At 38.5% G+C, this 19,708-nt stretch overlaps 1 protein-coding gene across 2 annotated transcripts in view; it reads left to right on the forward strand.

Moving 5' to 3' along the window:
• Positions 1 to 19,708, forward strand: part of SPAG17 (sperm associated antigen 17) — a 287,832-nt gene that overhangs the window by 176,562 nt on the left and 91,562 nt on the right. For both annotated transcript variants that reach the window (XM_060201805.1, XM_060201806.1), the window contains exons 18-22: positions 403 to 557; positions 7,812 to 7,990; positions 10,817 to 10,911; positions 14,725 to 14,970; positions 16,065 to 16,176. In XM_060201805.1, coding sequence (XP_060057788.1) covers positions 403 to 557; positions 7,812 to 7,990; positions 10,817 to 10,911; positions 14,725 to 14,970; positions 16,065 to 16,176 — 787 coding nt within the window. The remainder of the gene's footprint in view (positions 1 to 402; positions 558 to 7,811; positions 7,991 to 10,816; positions 10,912 to 14,724; positions 14,971 to 16,064; positions 16,177 to 19,708) is intronic.

Below are 19,708 nucleotides of genomic sequence, written 5' to 3' on the forward strand. Positions count from 1 at the left end.
GGTACCAGAACTTGCAAGCCCTGTGCCTTTGAATAGAGAGGTCTACTCTCCTTGAGGCCCCCCCCCAAAATGAGGATTTTAATATATTGAAATACAAAATTAATCATACCTATCTATCTGGGGTTTTAAATGAGAATGAATTAAGATGATCTATATGAAGACATAGGAAATGTAAAAACTACTTGACTTCATGATTATCACCTGGGCTTGACTGAAAAAAAAACTGAATAAAATGTCTCTAAGCCTGGAGCCTTGCATTTGTGGAAATGCTCCACAAAATGCTTGCTATTTATGCTTTTATCTGGAGTGACAGCATGCAGATGAGGGGCAGAAGAGAGAAGTGTAATAGCAGAAGCATTTTCCCTTGGTAAGAAGAGGTGCAAGGGTGCTTTGATTTTTCAGGTTCTTCAAGAAGCCAATCAGCAATATCGGTGTGTTGATTCTTATTACCATACTCAAGACAATTCTTTACTATTGGTCTTTCATAATCCAATGAATATGCAACGCCAGCACTGCGAATACTGGAATGTTGCTCTTCACTCCAATGTTGGATTCAGGTAACCATCTTAGATAGTTTTCTTAGGTCACTTAGCTCATTACCTGGGTTTTTGTTTCTTACCTTAAGCTAAGTAGTTGACTTCATTGAAATCCTTTGTGCAGTACATAGGTTCTATCCAACCTGCAATTCTACTCAAGTCTGCTATTCACCAAGCTCTGGGAGAAACATTGAAACTATCCCACTGAAGAAGGCATAATCCTGAAAATGTTGCTTCTTGCAATGATGCTATTAAATTTCACTTGATTGATTTAGACTGTAGTAAAATTGCCTCTGAAACACTCCCAGTAGCAATTCAAGAGCATCACATTCTCCCTGCTGGTTTGGGATCCTACCACTTGCAGTGGGAAGACTCAAAGTGGGGAACTCAGTGCCATGACACTGCAAAAATCTTAATGATTCAGTGACATTTTCTCTTCCCAGCCCCTTACTCATTTTGTTGCCATCTTAAAATTTTATTGATTAATTCGTATCTAATATTCAATATCTTGATGTTTTTACTTACACAGATTATGTGGTTTTACTATTATTTGTTTTCTTTTTTAATGATTGTTTTATTTTCCTTTTTAAATTTTTATTTATTTATTGGATAGAGGCAGAGAGAAATCAAAGGGGAAAGGAAAATAAAGAGGAAGAGAGGAAAAGAGACAGCTTCAGCACTGCCTCACCACTTGTGAAACTTCTTCCCTGAAGCTGGGAACCAGGAGCTTGAACCCCAGGTTCTTGCACACTGTAATGTGTACTCTCAACCAGGTGTGCTACTACCCACCCCTGTTACTATTTGTTTTCACACCCCGTGTTGGTGTAAATTAGCTTTTGCCTCCTGTTCTATTACCTTCATCCTAAAGTAAAGGCTTTAAAAGTTTTTAGAGTGGGGGTCTTTGTTAAACATAGTTGCATTTTAACCTTGTTCATGAAAGATAATTTTGCTCAGGATATAGCTCTTATTGACAGCTAAATCTTCTCACCATTAGGAAGAAACTTATCCTATTGTCTTCTGGATGCTTTTAACACTGTCAGGAAATACATTTGTTGGCTTAGGAAATAATTCAGCCTGTAATGTGCACACTTTACCACCTGCAAGGACCCAAGTCTCAGCCCCCAAACCACATGGTGACAGCATGTACAAGGGAAACTTCACAAACTGGGGAGCAGTAGTGTGTTATCTCACTCTTTCCCACCCTCTCTGTTTCTATCTGACACTAAAACGAAAAGAAAACTTGATGTTATAGAATCACACAGGTACAAAAAAAAAAAAAGCTCTAAAGGAGAAAGGGTAGCATTCATAATGGAAAATGTGTGTTCTGCAAACTAAGATACAAGACAGAGGTGACCACTACTACCAGTTCTAAGCACCATTTAATAGAGATATAAATCAGGAGAATAAAATAAAAAAAGCACCTTGAAGCACTAAGCATTGAAAAGAAAGAGGGAAAAAATCTCTTTGTAGATACTTAAATCACTACCCACAGAAAAATTCAAAGCAATCTTCAGAAGAAAGTATGAGTAAACATGAAATTACCAAGAGATTATATTTTAACTGCATTTTTGTGCACTTTAACTGTTAGATAATATTTTTAACAAAGATTTACCCAAAAAAATTCTCAGGCCATATACAGTCTTTACCTGAAGGGGGGAAGCTTCACTAGCATTGAAGTAGTGCTGCAGGTATCCCCCCTATCCATTTCTCTCTGTATCTATTTTTTTAATGGGGGGTGTTGGAGTCATTATTCAGACACTGAGTCCAAGCAATAACCCTGGTGGTAATAAATAAAAAATAAAAAAAATCCCTTTCTCCCCACCTGAAGGGGGGATGCTTCATGATCAGTGAAGCCGGTCTGCAGGTATCTGTCTGTCACTCACCTTCACTATCTCCACTGCCCCTCTCAATTTCTCTCTATCCTATCAAATAAACCAACAAAAAAGGGAAGAAATGATTCCCAGGAGCAGTAGATTTGAAGTGCAGGCACTGAGCCCCAGCAATAACTCTGGTGAAAAAAACAAAGGAAGAAAAGAGGAAGAAAGGGAAGGGAAGAGGAAAGTGGAAGAAGAAGGGGATGGGGAGGGGAAAGGGGGAAAGGGAAAGGAAGGGAAGGACAGGGGGATGGGAAGGGTAAGGTAGGGAAGAGAAAGGGACAGGAAGGAGAGGGAAGGGGAAAGGAATGGAAGGTGAAGAGGAAGGAGAAGGGAGGGGAGAATAATACCACCTTTTGATTGATAGCAATAAAGAAAGAAATGTTAAACTTTTTTTAAATTTATTTCTTTATTGGGGAATTAATGTTTTACATTCAACAGTAAATACAGTAGTTTGTACATGCATAACATTCCCCAGTTTCCCATTTAACAATACAACCCCCACTATGTCATTTATCATCCTTCATGGACCTGTATTCTCCCCACCCACCTAAAATTTTTAAATTATTTTTATTAGTGATTTAATAATGATTGACAAGATTGTGGGATAAGAGGGGTATAATTTCATACAATTCCCACCACCAGACTTGCATATCTCATCCCCTCCACTGGAAGGTTCCCTATTGTTTAACCCCCTGGGAGCATGAACAGAAGATCTTTATGGGGTGCACAAGGTGGAAGGCCTGGCTTCTGTAATTGCTTCTCCACTGGACATGGGGTTTAATTGTTTTTAAAAATCATTTTAAGACTTCATGGAGGCATGGCCATAGAATAACAGGGATGGAATCATCTCTCCTCTGAAAACATCAAATAAATACAACAGGAAACCCAACTGAAGTCATAATTCACAGCTGAAAGTTCTGTAGCCTCAGTTGAGAGCTCAAATGCGGTTGGAGAAAAAGGGGCCGTGGGCTAAGGAACAGCAAAGTTAAATCATACCTCTGGGTGGCACCCGCAGAGCTGCAGCATTTTGGTTTAAACACAAGAAAGTTTGTTCTTTCTTGTGCTGGAAGAAAAGAGAAAGGGGTTTACAACCTCTCAATCTCAAGGGGGTATTTAGCCTTCTGAAATTAATGTAAGGACACAACATAAAACAGAGCATTTGTTACCACAAGACAGCCCAAAGCAACCACCTCCCACCTACCCCATACCACCTGCAGATCATACAAACAAGAGAAACCTAGAGATCACAATAGCACCACCTGCTGGCCATCAGACACAAGTCAATCTAGGCAGGTGTGATTAGTAGATGAATAGTACTGACACAGGGACCTCATAACATACCATATACAATGGTTAAACCAAGAAGAAACATTGGGGAAATAAACCAGGACACAAGTCCAGATAACCCCCACAAAGGATTTTCAGGACAAGATCCAAACATTAATTGGGGTGTTAGTCATAGGAGTGAGGAAAGAGTTTTAAAATAGTAACATCATAAATGGGAAAACTGTGGGGGAGGGTTCAGATCCTGGAACATGATGGCAGATGAGGACCTAGTGGGGGTTATATTGTTATGTGGAAATGATTTGCATGTACAAACTATTGTATTTTACTGTTTACTGTACCATTAATCTCCCAATAAAGAAATATATTAATAAAAAAAGAAGAAGAAATGGGGAAAACAGCAAATGAGATGCCAAAAGAAAACACTATCTGGTGGTAATTGGAGAGCTGAAAGCTGAAATAGATGGAGCTAAGAACACAACTAGCTAAACAAGCTAATACAATAGTGAAAAAGGATAGCAAAATAGCTGAGCTACAGAAAACAACAGAGGGAAAAGAGAATAGAATAAGTGAAGCAGAAAACAGAATTAGCAAGATTGAGGGTGAATTAGAGAAAACTAAGAAAGAAGTAACAGATCTCAAAAAGAGATTAAGAGATACTGAAAACAATAGCAGAGACATGTGGAATGACTTCAAAATAAGGAACATATGCATTATGGGCTTGCCAGAGGAAGAAAGAGAAGGAGGGGGAGAAATCATTTTACAAGGAAGCTGGGCAGTAGCACAGCAGGTTAAATGCACTTGGTGCAAAGCACAAGGACCGGCATAAGGATACCAGTTCAAGCCACTGGCTCCCCACCTGCAGGGGGGGGGTCATTTCACAGGCGGTAAAGCAGGTCTACAGGTGTCTATCTTTCTCTCCCCATCTCTGTCTTCCCTTCCACTCTCGAATTCTCTCTGTTCTATTGGAAAACAATGACAACAACAATAAACAACAAGGGCAACAAAAGGGAAAAATAAGTTCCCAGGAGCAGTGAATTTGTAGTGTAGGCACCAAGCCCCAGCAATAACCCTGGAGGCAAGAAAAAAAAAAGAAAAGAAAAAGAAAGCATTCTACAGGACATAATAGCTGACAATTTCCCTACACTAGACAACATAAAAGACATAAAGATTTGAGGCTCAGAAGGCCCCAAACAGAGTTAATCCCAATTTAGAGATACCAAAATACATAATATTTAGAATGAAAAGGAATAAGTATAAAGAAAGGATCCTGAAGGCTGCAAGAGAAAAACAGTCACCTACAAAGGAAAACCTATATATTAGCAGCAGATTTCTCCACACAAACACTGCAGGCCAGAATAGAATGACAAGATATATATAGTGGTCAATGAGAAAGGTTTTCAACCAAGACTACTGTGTCCTACTAGACTGTCATTCAAACTAGATGGAGGCATAAAAACCTTTTCAGACAAGCAACAGTTGAAGGAATCAACTATCACCAAGCCTGCCCTGCAAGAAGTTCTGAAAGGTCTCCCATAAAAAACCACATCACCATAAACATGCCATATATCAGAATACTCTAAAATTTTAAAATAATGAAATGAAAATATCTTCATTCTATAATATTAATAAATGTAAGTGGCCTAATTCACCTATTAAAAGGCACAGAGCAGGAAGTTGGATCAGAAAAGACAACCCAAGCATATGTTACCTGCAGGAACCCCACCTAACTCAACAAGACAAACACAGACTCAACGTGAAAGAATGGAAAACTATCATACAAGCCAATGGACCACAAAAAGGGGCAGGAACAGCTATTCTCAACCTGACATGATAGACCTTAAAATAAATAAAATTTTAAAAGATAGGGATGGACATTACTTAATGCTCAGAGGATCAGTCAATCAAGAGGACTTAACTATTATTATTATCTATGCATCCAATGAGAAGCCATCTAAATACATCAAACATCTACTGAAAGGGCTACAGCAATATATTAACAGCAGTACGGTAACAGTAGGGGATTTCAGCATCCCTTAGATATTAGACCAGAAACTATCAAATAAGTAGAGGAAATAAGTAGAGGAAAATAGCAGAACTCTTTTTCCATCTAAATTTTTAAAGACACCCTCAATGAAACAAATCCAAATAAAAAAAAAAAGTTGGGAGTCGGGCAGTAGCTCAGCGGTTTAAGTGCACATGGCGCAAAGCGCAAGGCTGGTTTAAGGATCCCGGTTCAAGCCTCCAGCTCCCCACCTGCAGGGAAGTCACTTCACAGGCAGTGAAGCAGGTATGTAGGTGTCTTTCTCTCCCCCTCTTTGTCTTCCTTTCCTCTCTCCATTTCTCTCTGTCCTTCTAACAATGACAACATCAATAACTACAACAATTTTTAAAAAACAAGGGCAACAAAAGGGAAAATAAATTTAAAAAAATTTTTTTAAGTTGAACAATAAATACAAAGCAGAACTTGGACTGAGTCTGCTGTATTGAATCAAAGTAAGAGACTCTGGGGTAAAGGGGAGAGGGTTCAGGTCCTGGAACATGATGGCAAAGGATGACCTAGAGGGGCATTGAATTGTTATATGGAAAACTGAGAAATGTGGACAGGGGTAGATGGCATAATGGTTATGCAAATAGACTCTTACTACTGAAGCTCCAAAGTCTCAGGTTCATGGTGAATTCACCTTCTTTAATCCATCTTGGATGGAGCTCAAAGATATCATGTTAAGTGAGGTAAGTCAGAAACCAAAGGATGAATATGGGATGATCTCACACATAGACGTTGAAACACAAGATCAGAAGTAAAACTCTAAGCAGAACTTGGACTGGAGTTGGTGTACTGCACCAAAGGAAAAGACTCTGGGGTAGGGGGGTAGGGTTCAAGTCCTGAAACATGACGGCAGAGGAGGACCTAGTGGGGATTGTATTGTTATGTGGAAAACTGGGAAATATTATGTATGTACAAACTATTGTATTTTACTGTTAGCTGTAAAAAATGTATCCCACAATAAAGAAATTTTTAAAAATCATTTCAATATCCTGACAATTCAGAAGTATAAGTAAATAAGTACAATCAAGGATAACTTCAGTGTATTTGAAGGTATAGACCACTGCAAGTATAGACAAATGAAGTCTAGAATAATCACTGGATAGGATTCCATAAGGGTTTGAGGGGCAGGGGGTTTGGATAGGAAATTCAGGAGTTTATTTGTGGATACATAGAGTAAGATATGTCTTTTAAATTTCTAAACAAAGATAGTGAGTATACAAGCTTCATATTCTATATTTTTCCATTTCTTTCTTTAAAAGGGGTCCAGTACTAAAGAAAATTATGAAGCAACTTGAGTGTGGACTCCATTTAGCTATATTTTATTTCAAAACATAAAGCTTCTAATTTAGTCTGACAATAACTAAGCTTACTCTAAAATGTAATATCAATCTTACTTCCTCAGAAACAGCTTTCTTAGGACAATTGTATGTTGAGTGTACATACCATTTAATTAAAAATAATAGTAATAGAACAATAGCAACAACAACAATAATAATAAATAGAATGACTAGACTTGAAAACAATAGAATTGACTCCTGGTCAACGACCACTTGCTAATAGAAGCATGAATGCACAGCAGTTATAGTTAGAGTACTTAGAATGTTGGTATTCACAGATAGTCTTTATATTTTACAGCAAGACTGAATGTATCAGTTGAGCCAGTGAATCAGTAAGATAGGGGACAATGGAGATCATTTCTACTATCCTGTGAAATTACTCTCCAGCAGACAGAGAGTGACTATTTCTTCAAACAATCACCAACTCTTGGTACTAACTTTTAAATCCTTGACCTGGGTGATAATGTGACATGTTAAAATTTATATTTCTTTCATTGTGCATGAAATTGAGCTTTTGATTTTCATATTGTTCACTAGATATTTGCATTTGACTATGCTGTATAAAGTACATCTAATGCATATCTGAGTTTATGTGTTACATAGAAAATTTAATATTAGTTCATTTTAAGTTCATTTGCATATCCAGTACATTTAATTGAATTTTACTGACTTTAAGTAGTAGCTCCCAACTACCATCTTTCTTCTTTGCCTCTTTTTATTTTTTTAGGAATTATTTAGAACTTATTGCAAACACCATTCAAGACTGGATCACAAAAGAAGAAGCTATGTATCAGGAAATAAAAATGACTGAGGAGCTCAGAAAGACCAAGACTGAGCTTGATTTGAAATTGTCTACAAATGCCAAAATTTCTACTAGCAAAATTTTTTCTGTTAAAAAATCTAAAAGTAAGTAACATGAAATCCAAATATGTGATCTGATTTCTTAATTTGTAAAGCTTTTTTATTATTATCTTTATTTATTGGATAGAGACAGCCAGAAATTGAGAGAATAGGGGAAAGTAGAGAGGGAGAGAGACAGAGAGACACCTGCAGCCCTGCTTCACCACTCACAAAGCTTTTCCCCTGCAGGTGGGAGCAGGGGGCTTGAACCCAGGTCCATGCACATCGTGACATGTGCACTCAACCAGGTGTGCCACCATCCAACCCGTCTGATTTCTTGATTTTACCAAAGACTGTTGACTATTTCAAGACTAGAATGAACTGTTCTTAAAGTGCTTTGATTCTATACTTTCTCTAAAACTATAGAATAGTTATGTTCCATTTAGGGTAAATTTGTACATTACCTGAGTAGAATAATAAATATTTATCAAAATATTAACCCCTGTTCCTAACAGATCTGGAAGATTTTCTCTATTAAGGATCCAATATGATATTATAGAAATGCCAGATGCCTTTATTTTCTGAGATTGATAAGCTCAGATATTTAATATATGTTGACAATAAGTGTGGTAAAATCAGAGACTGTCTGCATTTGGAATAATTATAGATTCCAGAAGTGAAGCTAAAGCAAGACCTTCTGTAGTAGAGTAAACAGAAAAGTCCAGAGATGAACTGGTGGTAGGAATCTAAAAATAAATGGGAAACAAAGGAATTCTTGGATGCCTGTGGCAAAGACTTCACCGGGTGTTGGGTCTACATGTATGTTTTGTGTTGTGTTAATTTCTGTAGTTTTGATATTATCTGGGGAAGGGAGAAAACAGTGATAAAGGAAGCTTATTTGATAAAGTGAAGCAATGATATAATTCATCTGGAAAATAAGGATATTTGGTGGTTTGTGTATATGCACAAAGGGTATAAACTTAAGGTTTATAACATTTCTTATAAATAAATTGAGGGTGACTTCTCATAAATGTGCAAAGGTATAGGACTGGAAAGAGAACTCACTAAGTTGGGTAAGTGCCTTGCCATGCGCATGGCCAAGGTCAAGTCCTAGCTCCACATGGAAGTGATAGGTTTTTAGGGGAAGCTCAGTGGCTGTCATGTCTCTCCTTCTCTCTATGTCTCTGAATGAAAAAAGTTAGTTTATGAAAGGTAGATCATGGATGCATGAGGTTTCAACACTGAAAAAAGAGAGAGAAAGAAACAAGAAAGAGAAAGAAAGGTATAGGATTTACAAGAGTTTTGCACGATCTATAAATTATCACAGGAATTTGTGCTTAACTTAATTTTAAAACAAAATGAAGTATGTCAACGAAGAACTATTCATCATACACCAAAATGATTGTATATAATCTACTCATCATCAGTTTGGCCTTCCTCCTCAGAAGGGTGCATCAAGAACAATAGATGGAACAATAAAAATGAAAGAGAGAGGGAGATTCAGGGCTGCTTGCTCACAAGTATATCTAGCACCAAACATGTATAGCAAGAAAAATTTCACAACGACTCTCTTTTCTTTTTTTTATTTAAGAAAGGATAAATTAATAAAACCATAGGGTAGGAGGGGTACAACTCCACACAATTCCCACCACCCAATCTCCATATCCCACCACCTCCCCTGATAGCTTTCCCATTCTCTATCCCTCTGGGAGCATGGACCCAGGGTCATTGTGGGTTGCAGAAGGTGGAAGGTCTGGCTTCTATAATTGCTTCCCCGCTGAACATGGGCAGGCATTGACTGGTCGGTCCATACTCCCAGTCTGCCTCTCTCTTTCCCTATTAGGGTGGGTCTCTGGGGAAGCAGAGCTCCAGGACACATTGGTGGGGTCTTCAGTCCAGGGAAGACTGGCTGGCATCCTGATGGCATCTGGAACCTGGTGACTGTCTTTTCTTTATCTGCTTCTAAGCAGCACCAAAGATTAATAACTAATTACCAATAGAAATCCACAAAATAATGGGTTTGGTATTAAAATATTCTTGGTTTGCATAAAATTTAACTTGAATCCTCTCAAGTGAAGGAAAATGCAAATCTTCAAAATAGAATAGCTGCAATAATCAAAGGATGACTTCATTATGGATAAAAAATAGATTTGATTTGTATAATCTTAAGACGTTAAAGTAGGATTGAGCTAAAGCAATGATGAAAAGTGCTTTCATGGGGGGGCAGGCGGTGACACAGTAGGCTAAGTTAGCACACAGTATGAATCACAAGGATCCACGTTCCAGCCGTGGTTCCCCATTTGCAAGGGTTTGATTCACAAGTGAGGAAGCAGATCTGCAGGTGTCTTTCTCTCTCCTACTCTATCTCCCACTCCCCTCTCAATTTCTCTCTGTCCTGGCTAATAGAAAAAAATGGGGGGAAAAACTTGGCCACTAGGAATAGTGGATTCATAGTGCTAGCATGGAACCCAAGTGATAACCCTGGAGGGGGGTGGGAAATAAAGTGCTTTCAGTAGAAGCTTCAAAGTCTCTGCACACTCAGAACGGAATATACTATCTTGTCTCCACAAATAGCCAATTACTCATCCCTGAAGATATATGTAAATAAAAGAATTCAGAGATAAATGAATGAACTTGAACTTGATAGCTTTTAAAATCCCCAAGAACCCAAACATTTTGTCCTGTGAGGAAATCACTTCTGGGAATGACTGAGAAGCTTAATTTTCAGGTGGGGGTAGATAGTATAATGGTTATGTAAAGAGACTCTCATTCCTGAGGCTCCAGAGTCCCAGGTTCAATCCCCCACTTCACCATAAACTAGAGTTAGCAGTGCTCTAGTAATAATAAATAAATAAATGTTATATAAAGAAACTTAATTTTCTCTGGTTATAGGTAACAAGGTTTTCAGCAAAACGGAGCTAACAGCAGATCCAGAAAAAGAGAAAGAGAAGGAAAAGATCCCTTTCATTTTAGAAGGTTCTCTCAAGGTAATCTGATGAAAGACAAATAACACCAAGTCCTCACACATTGAATATTATTTTGAGATGGAGAGAATGTGTGGTATAACTGGAAGAAGTCTTTTAAATAAACTCTAAAAAATAATTAAATCTATAATTAATGGACAGTCTCTCTAAGTCTTTTTTAAATATTTATTCCCTTTTGATGCCCTTGTTGTTTTATTGTTGTTGCTGTTATTGTTATTGATGTCGTCGTTGTTGGATAGGACAGAGAAAACTGCAGAGAGGAGGGGAAGACAAAGAATGGGAGAGAAAGACACCTACAGACCTGCTTCACCACCTGTGAAGCGACTCCCCTGCAGGTGTGGAGTCGGGGCTTAAACCCTGACCCTTACCCCGGTCCTTGCGCTTTACGCCATGTGCGCTTAACCTGCTGCGCTATCGCCCGACTCCTGCAAATAAGTCTTTAAGGGAAATTGTATCTTATTCAATTTTATATGACTAAAATCTAGTCATATCTAGTGACATATCTCTGTGGTGTACTCTGTTTATTCCTCTGGTGTTAGATTTTTATTGCATAGTTTTAATTGGGATTTGCTAAACTTATATCAGTTTTATTTGTTTCTTAGGTAACTTTGGTTTACAAGACTATAAAGGTGTTTTGTAGTAAAATTTCTCACTTCCTCAAAATGCATAATCCTACCAGTACTGCTTCCAAAGCACCGAGATTCCTTCACGAAAGTCAATTGGTCCATCATCTCCCCCACAACTCCCTTCCGATTAATTACCCTTCATTAACCTCAGTTCTGCTGAATCCATAGTATTAACTGAACTTTGCTTATTTTCCTAGCTTTGTTCGACTTCCTCTTTGGGTGAGGTCATTCTACATTTTAATTTATATGAGTCCCTTTCGTTTTTATTTCCTTCTGCCTTTTTCTCTGTTCCTATCTTCTAGTATTTATTTTAGCTCTAATTTAGTGGTGATCAATCCTTTCAGCTAGAGTTTGTCTGAAAAATTGTTCATGCTCCACTAAATCCTAATTGTTAATCTGGTAAAATAAATTATTCTTGGGTATTTTTCATTCAGAATTTTAAATCTACTTTGTCAGGCCTTTGTAGCCCTTAGAGATCCTGTTAAGAAGTCAGCTGATAGTCTTATGGGATTTCCCTTAGAGATGACTCTACTTTTCTCTACAGTGTAACTTTGTCTTGATCTTTGCCGTGTTAACCACTGTGTGTCTTGATGAACTTAAGTTTGAATTCGTTTTCCTTGGAGTTATATCAAGACTTAGTTATATCTACCTCCTTTTTTAACCTGGAAGAAATTCTCAGCTAAAATTTCTTCAAATATGAATTCTATCCCTTTCTCTCTCCTCCTTCACCTTCTTCTTTCCCTATGACATGAATGCTTCTTTTTTTTTTTTTTTTTTGCCTCCAGGGTTATTGCTGGGGCTCAGTGACTGCACCATGAATCCACTGGTCCTGGAGGCCATTTTATTGTTCCCTTTTTGTTGCCCTTGTTGTTGTAATCTTGTTGTGGTTATTATTATTGCTGTTGATGTCGTTTGTTGTTAGATAGGACAGAGAGAAATTGAGAGAGGAGGGGAAAACAGAGAGGGGGAGAAAGATAGACACCTGGAGACCTGCTTCACTGATTGTGAAGCAACTCCCCTGCAGATGGGGAGCCGGGGGCTCGAACCTGGATCTTTACACCGGTCTTTGCACTTTGTGCCATGTGCGCTTAACCCGCTACACTACCTGCTGACCCCCTTTTTTTTTATGTTCTCAAATTTCTCTCATATTATCTTCCTTTCTTTTGGTGGACTTTTTTTTTCCTTTTGTGCTGTTTTGGAAGAGTGACTTCTACTTTATCTTCTTACTCTCTGCTTCGACCTTTTATGTCTTCTTATTTACTTATTCATTCATTTATTTATTTTTGTCTTTCTGCAAGTGTTCCCTCTGCCTTAGCCAATATATTGTTCATTCTTTTGACTACTATTATGGAACATTTCTGTTGTTGAGAATATGAATTTCCTCATTATTTCTCTGAATGTGTTATTGTCCTCCTAAGTTCAGTGAATATCTTTAGGTCCATAGATTTGAAGTCTTCAAGAGGTTTATATAGTGCTATTGAATCTAGGGTGTTTTTTTTTTCAAGCTGCTGTCCTTGGTACAACATTATAGGCAAATTACTTTGTCTTCCCTTTATGTTTGATTCTTGGTGAATGTCAGGGCCAACAGTTTGTATAGGTCTCAGTTTGTAGTGGACATTGAGGCACTGGGTGGCAGGGTCCTAATTAGAACTGGATGGTGGGTTGGGGTAGTGGTGTACCTGGATAATGCACTAATTACAGTGTTTAAGGACCCAGGTTCAAGCCCTGGTCCCCACCTGCAGGGGGAAAACTTTGCAAGTGGTGAAGCAGTATTGCAGATATCTCTCTGTCTCTCTCCCTATCTCTCTGTCTCTCTCCCTACCCTCTCAATTTCTGTCTCTATCCAATAAGTAAAGATAATTTAAAATTGTTTAAAAGAAAAAAATAACTGGATGGTGATAATAAAGCAGTTGCTCTGAACTGTAACAGGTGCCAGCTGTTCGAATCAAGCAAAACAGCTGCCACACATGTAGTTGGAATCATAGTGGGTGTCCCTCGTAAAGGTTGCTAAGGAGGGGCGGGGATAGAGAAGAGCTGAGAATGGACTGGAGGACCAGTGTCCTATGAAGGGAGATAGTACTTAGCTGGTAAGAGAGGTATACTAGCACTATTTTGAGGAGGTCTGAAACCACATTCCAGATACAGCAACAGACTTGTAAGATAATATTTCCGCAATAGAAACATTTTTTAAAGAAAAGACAGGGATATTAAAGTAACAGGGAACTGGTTATAGATTTTTTTTACTTAAACTTTTTATTTATCTAAGCTTATCAAAATACTTTGTATTTTTTGTTTGATAATTCCAATATCTTTGGTCTTTACATAGAAAATTTCAGTTTATTTCTTCAGGTTCTTGCTATTGACCTATTTTTCTCCTGTTTTTTTATTTTCATTCATAAATGTAACCCAAAAACTTAATTTAGAACAAAGTTTTAAAGTAATATACATTTTAGTCAGAAAAATCTATGTAGGATAGGCTTATAGATAGACATTCCCCTCATGCTTTTTAGTTCATAGTCAAGGAATCAGGCTAGAATTTATATTTCCCTTTTGAGGGGAAGATCTTTTTCTAGTTCACACAGTGAATATTAAATTTTTTAATAGCTTCTCTCTGCACTAGTCTCACAGATTATGTCTCTAGTCACCATAATCCTACTATTCCAAGTTGAAACTACTAGGTATAGACAGATAGCCTCAGAAAACTACTTCCTTCAGTGCTCACCTCCCTCATGCATTGCTGCTTACTCAAATCTTTTACTGCCAGTCTTGGTAGATATTACTGTGAAGGTTTTACATGATAGCTGTAATTTTAAAATAAACTATTCATGTTCCCTTGGCCATCTAGTCTACCATATGTCTGAGAAATCTTGTTGATTATCTAAACTAGGGGTTTAACTCCAATGCAAAGGGATAATGGTTGATACAATGGTTTTAAGCTAGAGATAAGCAAAACCTGAACTAAAGAAAACTAACAAAGTGTGAGAAGAGAAATTGAAATGAAGAGAGATCTCTAAGTAGAATTGGCAGAGTTTAATACACAGAGGTTGGGTGAAAGAAACAAAGATGACCCCCAAATTTTCAGTTCTGTGTGTTCATTTGTCAGAGATATTTATAAAAATCATATTAAACATTCTCCAAAATCTGAACATTAACTTGAACTTTTTTCACAATCCTGTTATCCTGTCTATAGGCATGGAAAGAAGAACAAGATCGCTTGGCAGAAGAGGAACGTTTGAAGGAAGAAAAGAAAGCAGAAAAGAAGAAAGAAGGTGGAGCCGGTAAAAGGAAGGGCAAGGAGAAGGTAGAGAAAGAAGAGATCAAGCTGACCAAGAAAAGGTCTCTTGTGAAGGACAAAATTAAAGAAGATCAAATGAAGCTCTCGGGAGCTTTAATAGATGAAATTCTGCAGGAACCAGAACCTGAGAAAGCTTACCCGGTAAAATCGATTTCCTGGCAAATTTATCTGGTCCATTCCTAATTGCTTTGGGAAACACAGGTCCTGTGGGAAGGTACTCAGGCTTTACCCCACCCCAGAAAGTCTTTACTTTCTTTTAGTAAGCACCATCTCACACCTGTGTCCTACCCTCTGATATCTAGGAATTTCTCAGCAGTTAAATCACCAAGGTTACACCACCAGGCCAGTTCTTCTTGAGTATCTTTAAGCCTAATACTCAAGTGAAGATGGAAATTTGACACAGTAGTACTCACTTCTATATATGTGAGTAGTCAAAAGTGGACACAACTTGGTCCATGATAGGATTTTTGAAGCACATTCGTTTACCTTTCTCATATACTTTCCTAAAATGTTTTCTTAGCTAATCTTACCCTTGAATAGTTTTGTGAAGAAAACTAATGGGAAGAGAATGGTCCTTTCTCACTACTACTCTAAATTATTTGTTCTCAAGGGTTAGAACACAATGGCACTCCACCATTAATATCTATTAAAAAAATAAAAATAAATTCACACACATATGTATATATGTATATATATAGTATGTAATATGTTTTAAGATATCATTTCATCTTATTTATTCATTTATTTATCTGTTTTATTGGGTAGACACAGAGAGAAATCAAGAGGAAAGGGTGAAATTGGGCAGAAGAGAGAAAGAGAGACACCTGCAGCATTGCTTCACTGCTCACAAAGATTCCCCTTTACAGGTGGGGGCTGGGAGTTTGAACCCAAATTCTTGTACATGGCAACATGAGCACTCAGTTGGGTGTACCACCACTTGGTGCCCTGATTCCTAAACAAACAAATAAAGATTAGTAGAGAATGAAAGAAAAAGTTGATGTGGAAGATGATCCACTGAACAGAATTTAACATCATAAATCACCTTTAGTCTGCCTGTCATGGGAACATCAGGGGAGATGCTAAAGGTAATGTGGTTGCTGGCTTCTGAATCTGCAAAGTGAATGACAAATGACTGAGCAGAAATGAAGTTATATAGTGCTTAATTACCTCACACTGATAATCAAGTCTTTTTTCAATTGCTGTTCTAGATCTAAGCATGATGTTTTCTCTTCCAGTTTCATGGTTACAATATGGGAGATATACCTATCCAGATTTCAGGGTCCAATTATTATCTGTATCCTTCAGATGGAGGACGAATTGAAGTAGAAAAGACAAGCTTTGAAAAAGGTACATTCTTTGGGGGAGGGGGAGTGATGCATCTGGTAGAGTGCACATGTCACTGTGTGTAAGGACCCAGGTTCAAGCTCTGGTCCCCATCTGTAGGGAGGAAGCCTCACAAGTAGTAAAGCAGTTTCTCTCCTCTGTATACACCCTCAATTTCTCCTATCCTGTGAAATAAAGAAGGAGGAGGAAAGGGGAGGGGGAGGAGGAGGGGAGGAGAAGGAGGAACAGAAATGGCTGCCAAGAGCTGTGGGTTTATCGTGGAGACACTGAGCCCCAATGATAACTCTGGTGGCAATAAGGAGGAGGGGAGAAAAGAAATGAAGAGAAAAGAAAAGAGAAATGAATGGGAAGGAGAAGAAAGAACAGGAGAGGAGGTCAGGGAAGAGGAGGGGAGGGGACAGGGGAAGGGGAGGGGAGAGGGGGGAGGGGAAGGGAGAGGAGAGGGAAGGGGAGGGGAGGGGAAAGGAGAGGGAAGTAGAGGGAGGAGAGGAGAGGAGAGGAGAGGGGAGGGGAGGGGAGGGGAGGGGAGGGGAGAGGAGAGGAGAGGAGAGGAGAGGAGAGGAGAGGAGAGGAGAGGAGAGGAGAGGAGAGGAGAGGAGAGGAGAGGAGAGGAGAGGAGAGGGAAGTAGAGAGGGGAGAAGAAAGGAGAAGAGAAGAGAGGATAGGAGGGGAAAGGAGAGGAGAGGTGAGGAGAGGAAAGGAAAATAAGGTCTACAGCTGATATGTGGGTAGAGAACCTCAGCCAGTTGTCAGGATACTGAGAACCAACACATCTCAGGGTTGAGAGAAAATAACTTTAGTCACCCTTAAGTTTCATCTGAAGAAGTCTGGAGGGACACACACAGGAAATCCTATGCTGAGGTAGTGTCTAGTGTGTGATACTATCCTGATCTTCCTTGAGTGTTTATTTGTAAAGTTATACATCACATCAAAAAGGAATCAGGATGATTAAAGGTATTTTTTAATGAAACATATATCAAGAGTAAATGTCCAGGTACAAATAACAGGTGGTTGGTTACACATTACATAGATAAAGATCAGAATGCATTTCAAGGCGTGAAACATCAGAGTAAATATGCTTAAAACTGTCATTGTCTAAAAGTACATTATTTTGATGCCATAAGATAATAAGTTTATTTCAGTTATACCATGAACAATCTCCAGACCCTCAGGGTAGCAGCCAGACATCAGAGTTATGGGTATGTGGTAATACCACCAGTCTAGCCTGTGGGCAAGAAAAATCTCTGACATATCCAGACTTCTCCCTAGAGCAAGATTCTTGTAGTAATGGACACAGTCTGAAAAACAGACCTCATGGTAGTATTAGTCAAAGGACTATGCTTGGCAGACAACATATATTTTGCAAACATAGATATAAATGTAACTATCAGTAGGATTTCTAATAACAAGTATCAGCAAGTCTGGGATCAGAAAACTTTTTCAACAAATATCCATTCTGAAAGCAGCTGAGGAGGCTGGGTTGGGGTGCACATGGTTGAGCACACACATTACAGTGCACATGAATCCAGGTTCAAGCCCCCAGCCTCCTCCACCTGCACTGAGGAAGCTTCACAAGTGGTGAAACAGGGTTGCAGGTTAGTCTATTATCTATCTGTCTGTTTGTCTATCTATCTATCTAGATCTAGCTACCTAGCTAGCTAGTTATACTTTCCCTCTCAATTTCTCTCTGTTTCTATCCAAAATAAAGAATATTGAAAGCAGCTGGTTAGTGACTTGAAGTATATTAACTCATTTCAGATCATCTTAAGGCATTGTGCATTTGATGATAGAGAAGAGTTAATATGCCCACTATAGTTCATTCATTCATTCAATATTTCAAACTTCATATACCTTTTTATAATTCTGTGTAGCATAGGCTAGCTGGGAGACATGAATACTAACACTCCACCTGGTAAAAACATTGAGAGACAGTATAAATAATAATGCAATAAATAAACAGCTAAATCAATTGAAAGGACTCTCACATATATTAACATCTCAGAAATCACACTTATACTGTTGAATTAGGACAAATTTCTGATATTGGCTTTAGAACAGAGAGCTTGGGTACCTGCTGCTGAAATCCAGTTATTTTAGCTACAGAGAAATGGCCTCTGGATTCAGAAGCCTTTAAATGAGACGGGGAGTCTAGTATATGAAGTAAGGAGGACAGAGTATGGAAGATATCTAGTGTAAACGCTTAATTCTTCCTCAGAGAAAAGAAGATCTAGGCTCTGTGGAACCTGTCAGGGATATCTTGCAGGATTTTTCTGTGTTTTTTTTTATTTTATAAACTTATTTATTAATTTATTTTCCACCAGAGTTATTGCTGAGGTTGGTTACCTGCTTAACAAATTCATCACTCCTGTAGAGCATTTTTTCCTTTTGTTTATTTTTCTTTTCTTTTTTATTTTTTAGTATGACAGAGACAGAGAATAATAGGGCAAGAGAAAGGGATAGAGAAAAAAACTCAGGGCAGGTAGCATAATGGTTAAACAAAGAGACTCTCATGTCTGAGGCTCTGAAGTCTCTGGTTCAATACCCTGCCCCAACATAAGCCAGGGCTGAGCAGTACTAGAGGAGAGGGGGGGGGTGAGAGGGAGAGGGAGAGGGAGAGGGAGAGGGAGAGGGAGAGGGAGAGGGAGAGAGACTCACCTGCAGCCTGCTTTACCTCTCATGAAGCTTCTCTCCTGCAGGTAGTTTCTCTGTGCTTTAAAGCTCCCTGGCATGGATTCAAGGGCCTTGACTATTTGACAGCCTGCCCAACTGTTGAGAGAAGTAGTCTCTAGAAGAGGTGTAGGGAATTGGTGAGCAGTGATGGGGATCATGTTTGATGCCTGCCAGATTATGCATCCCAGTAAGGAACCACATGGGCTCCTTCCACCCTCACACTCTCCCTGGCTATTACAGCAGCTCACCCTTTCTTTCTATCCTTCTTCCCTGTCTTGCTTACCAATCTATCTCCATTTCTCCTTTCTTCGTTTATCATCTAATAACAGTCAGTTTAATAAGGAAGTTGTTATAATAAGTAGATGTTGTCCCCTGTGTTAAATTGTTGCACAAGGGAGATAGTAGCATCCTGACAAACAAAAGGTCACACTTATGATTTTTTTTAAAGATCTGCAAGTTATTTAAACTATGTAAAGAATGGATTGCAGGCTGGCAGGCTTATCAGAGTAGTATGCCTACTTTGTCATGCCTGTGACCCAGGTTTGAGCCTGGCCCAATCCACACTGGAGGAAACTTTGGTGCTGTGGTATCTCTGTCTCCCAGTCTCTTTGCCTCTGTCTTTCTATGTGAAAAAAAAAGTCAGCCAGGACCACTGAAGCCTCAGTTACAACAACAAAAAATGATGGGTGGCTTGTGGTATAACTTCACATAGAATGGAATGCTGATATATAAGGTTTGTTTAAAAAAAAATAAGACAATCTATTGCTGTATAGGTGTGTGTATTGGTTTACATTAGCATATCTTTTAATGTTTAATCTAAGAATCATCTCTAAATTAAATGTATAATCAATAATAAGTGCAGCTC

This window comes from Erinaceus europaeus, chromosome 11 (assembly GCF_950295315.1).
Source record: "Erinaceus europaeus chromosome 11, mEriEur2.1, whole genome shotgun sequence".
NCBI lineage: Eukaryota > Metazoa > Chordata > Mammalia > Eulipotyphla > Erinaceidae > Erinaceus > Erinaceus europaeus.